This window comes from Octopus bimaculoides, chromosome 2, assembly GCF_001194135.2.
Source record: "Octopus bimaculoides isolate UCB-OBI-ISO-001 chromosome 2, ASM119413v2, whole genome shotgun sequence".
Lineage (NCBI taxonomy): Eukaryota > Metazoa > Mollusca > Cephalopoda > Octopoda > Octopodidae > Octopus > Octopus bimaculoides.
In genome coordinates, this window is record NC_068982.1 from 128,176,903 (window position 1) to 128,179,729 (window position 2,827).

The window sequence follows — 2,827 nt, forward strand, 5'->3', positions numbered from 1 at the left end:
GTATGGACATGTGGTGAGAATGGATGAGGATAGCTGCGTGAAAAAGTGCCACACCCTAACAGTTGAGGGAACCCGTGGAAGAGGTAGGCCCAGGAAGACCTGGGCTGAGGTGGTGAGGCAAGACCTTCGAACATTGGGCCTCACCGAGGCGATGACTACTAACCGAGACCTTTGGAAATGTGCTGAGCGTGAGAAGACCCAGCAAGCCAAGTAAGATAGTTGCCAGTGCCCCTGGACTGGCACATGAGATGCACCATTTTGAGCGTGGCCGTTGCCAGTACCGCCTGACTGGCTCCCGTAGGATTTTCAAGCGAGATTGTTGCCAGTGCCCCTGGACTGGCTTGTGCGGGTGGCACATAAAAGACACCATTTCGAGCGTGGCCGTTTTCGTGCGGGTGACACGTAAAAGCACCCACTACACTCTCTGAGTGGTTGGCGTTAGGAAGGGCATCCAGCTGTAGAAACTCTGCCAAATTAGATTGGAGCCTGGTGTTGCCATCCGGTTTCACCAGTCTTCAGTCAAATCGTCCAACCCATGCTAGCATGGAAAGCGGACGTTAGACGATGATGATGATATAAAAATAAAAACATAAGTACTCTTTCTTCTTTCAAAATACAGACCATTACCACTTAAAAGTTAATTTTAGAAAGAGACCTCTTACTTAATTACTCCATGCAAATTCTTCACCTTTCCTGAATTTAAGGAATATATCTATGTGTAATTAATGATTTGGCTGATAATCTACAATACACATGCAAGTAATAGGTCGCTCTGTAAATCTGAGCAGTTATATATCTGTGCTAGTAGAGGAAAACAAAAATGATTAAAATAGAGAAACTAAATTAAATTCAGCTTGTGTTGCTCATGAAAATTTCTTACGGTCTTATTCTTTCAGAAGCTGTAGAACAAATGCAGTCTAATTCCTCTGATGTGTGGGTTAAGAGAGATTTGTCCAAAACAGAAAATGTGGATCCTGCAACACCAGTAAAAAGTCCTAGCAGCAATGAGAACATCCTTTCAAGATCCTGTAATTCCAAAATGTCATTACAATCCGAAATTGCAACTGAAGAACTCGAGCAACTCGGAGCTTATGCAGGAGCCCAAACAAAACCACTACCCGTATCACCCCCCTCCACTAACTCTTGTTTTGGTATTATAAAGGATTTATCAGTAACAAATATCCTTGCTACAGATGAGGATAAGACCAATAGCTTTTTGAATAAAGACTTCAGTTTTGGCATGAAAAAAAATGAAATTAGCACCCAATTTCAAGATGCTTCAATCTCTCAGAGTCGTTCAAAATCTTTTGACAGTTCAACCGAGTTAAATCAGTCATTAGATATTTCAGCTAATAACTGTTTAAAAAAAGTTGAAATGACTGCTGACTGTAGTGATGGAGAGAATGAGAAGCCTACAGGTAAATCAAACTTTGTTGAGAAAGCCCAAAATACAGTAAAACATTTCGACACAGATTGTGTGTCTTTGTTAGAAATATCACAAAATTTATTACACATGACTGAGTCATTATTCGAAAATAGTGAGCAAGATATTGCAGTTGATTCATCCACAGAAGGTCCTAATGAAACCAACACATTTAAATCACCAGAAGCAAGTACCAGAGACTTAATTGTTAACGATCTAAACACAGTGAGGAATGGTAATGAAGATCAGGTGGATGAAGGTTATGGTAACCAATGCACTGCTTCCTGTGATCCAGCAGTGAGCCAAGAGGTAACTACAAGACCAAATAACACTACCAAAGACCACAATGAGGAAAGCAATGGCCAATATTTTTCTGTTTAATGTATTTCTTTGAGAAGGAAAAAAAAAAAAGAACAAAAAAAAAAAAACATGCCTAGCATTGAAATTGGTGAATGGGTTCTATAGAGTATGGAAATTTAGAATGTAATGCTTTTGAAAATAATATTGCATGTGGCCTGCATTTCTTAATTTTGAAAAAAGGTTTTTAATGGTTGTAGAAGGCATTCATGTCGGTAAACTTAAAAACATTTACCTCAATTGTGATTTTTGTATTGTTGATATTATATCAAAACTTGTTGTGTACAAACAAACCCTATATATATGTTTCAAATTTGATGAGAATCTAGACTGCAATATACCACCTATTTTGATACCAGCCTCTGTTTCTATGGTCATTCATATTTTTGCATTTTGGTGAAGAAATAAAACTATCTCTCATTATTGCCAAGTTTTTCCCCCCCCAAGTCACTCATTTTCTCTGTTTACTCAAAAGTAATCAAAGTAAAAATACTCTTAACTTTGTTTTCTGTTGATCTGTTATTTCATCTTCTAATGCCAAAAGGTGATCAATTAACAATCTAATATTAGCATCATCATTATTCATGAACTGTAAGAGATTTACTCCCTTGGTATGGAGTATTCTGTCTTTATATCTTTATAAACTAGTACATTTCTTGACTCAATAGAATATCTTTCTCAAACACACCTTGTTCTCCTCCTTTATGTCATCCATGTAATGCTATAAAATCTGAATTTAAGCACCAGTTCATAAGGGGGAAACAGACTACATTATTACATTGAAACTGTGTAGAAATAGACAACCATCGAGATTAGCAGGAAGAAGGAATTATTGTTGAGAGAGTCAATGACACTTCAAATATTTGCAGATAGCAAGAAGAATAAAGATAGTTTTGATTTGAAGGATGAAGGTAAATGTTGTGTTATTAGAAATGGGATATATGTTCTGATATATTGTAAAGAACCAGAAATTTTAGTTTTATTAATGATAATTGACTAAATATTAGAAAAGAAGTGAAAGACATAAAACAAGTTGGGGATTGAAAA

At 36.9% G+C, this 2,827-nt stretch overlaps 1 protein-coding gene across 1 annotated transcript in view; it reads left to right on the forward strand.

Annotated features, from left to right (window-relative positions):
• The window catches only part of LOC106874304 (ankyrin repeat and IBR domain-containing protein 1), a 304,438-nt gene extending 302,154 nt beyond the window's left edge, over nt 1–2,284 (forward strand). The window contains exon 25 of the mRNA XM_052965880.1: nt 897–2,284. Coding sequence (XP_052821840.1) covers nt 897–1,804 — 908 coding nt within the window. The 3' untranslated portion in view covers nt 1,805–2,284. The remainder of the gene's footprint in view (nt 1–896) is intronic.
• The last annotated feature ends 543 nt before the right edge of the window (nt 2,285–2,827 follow it).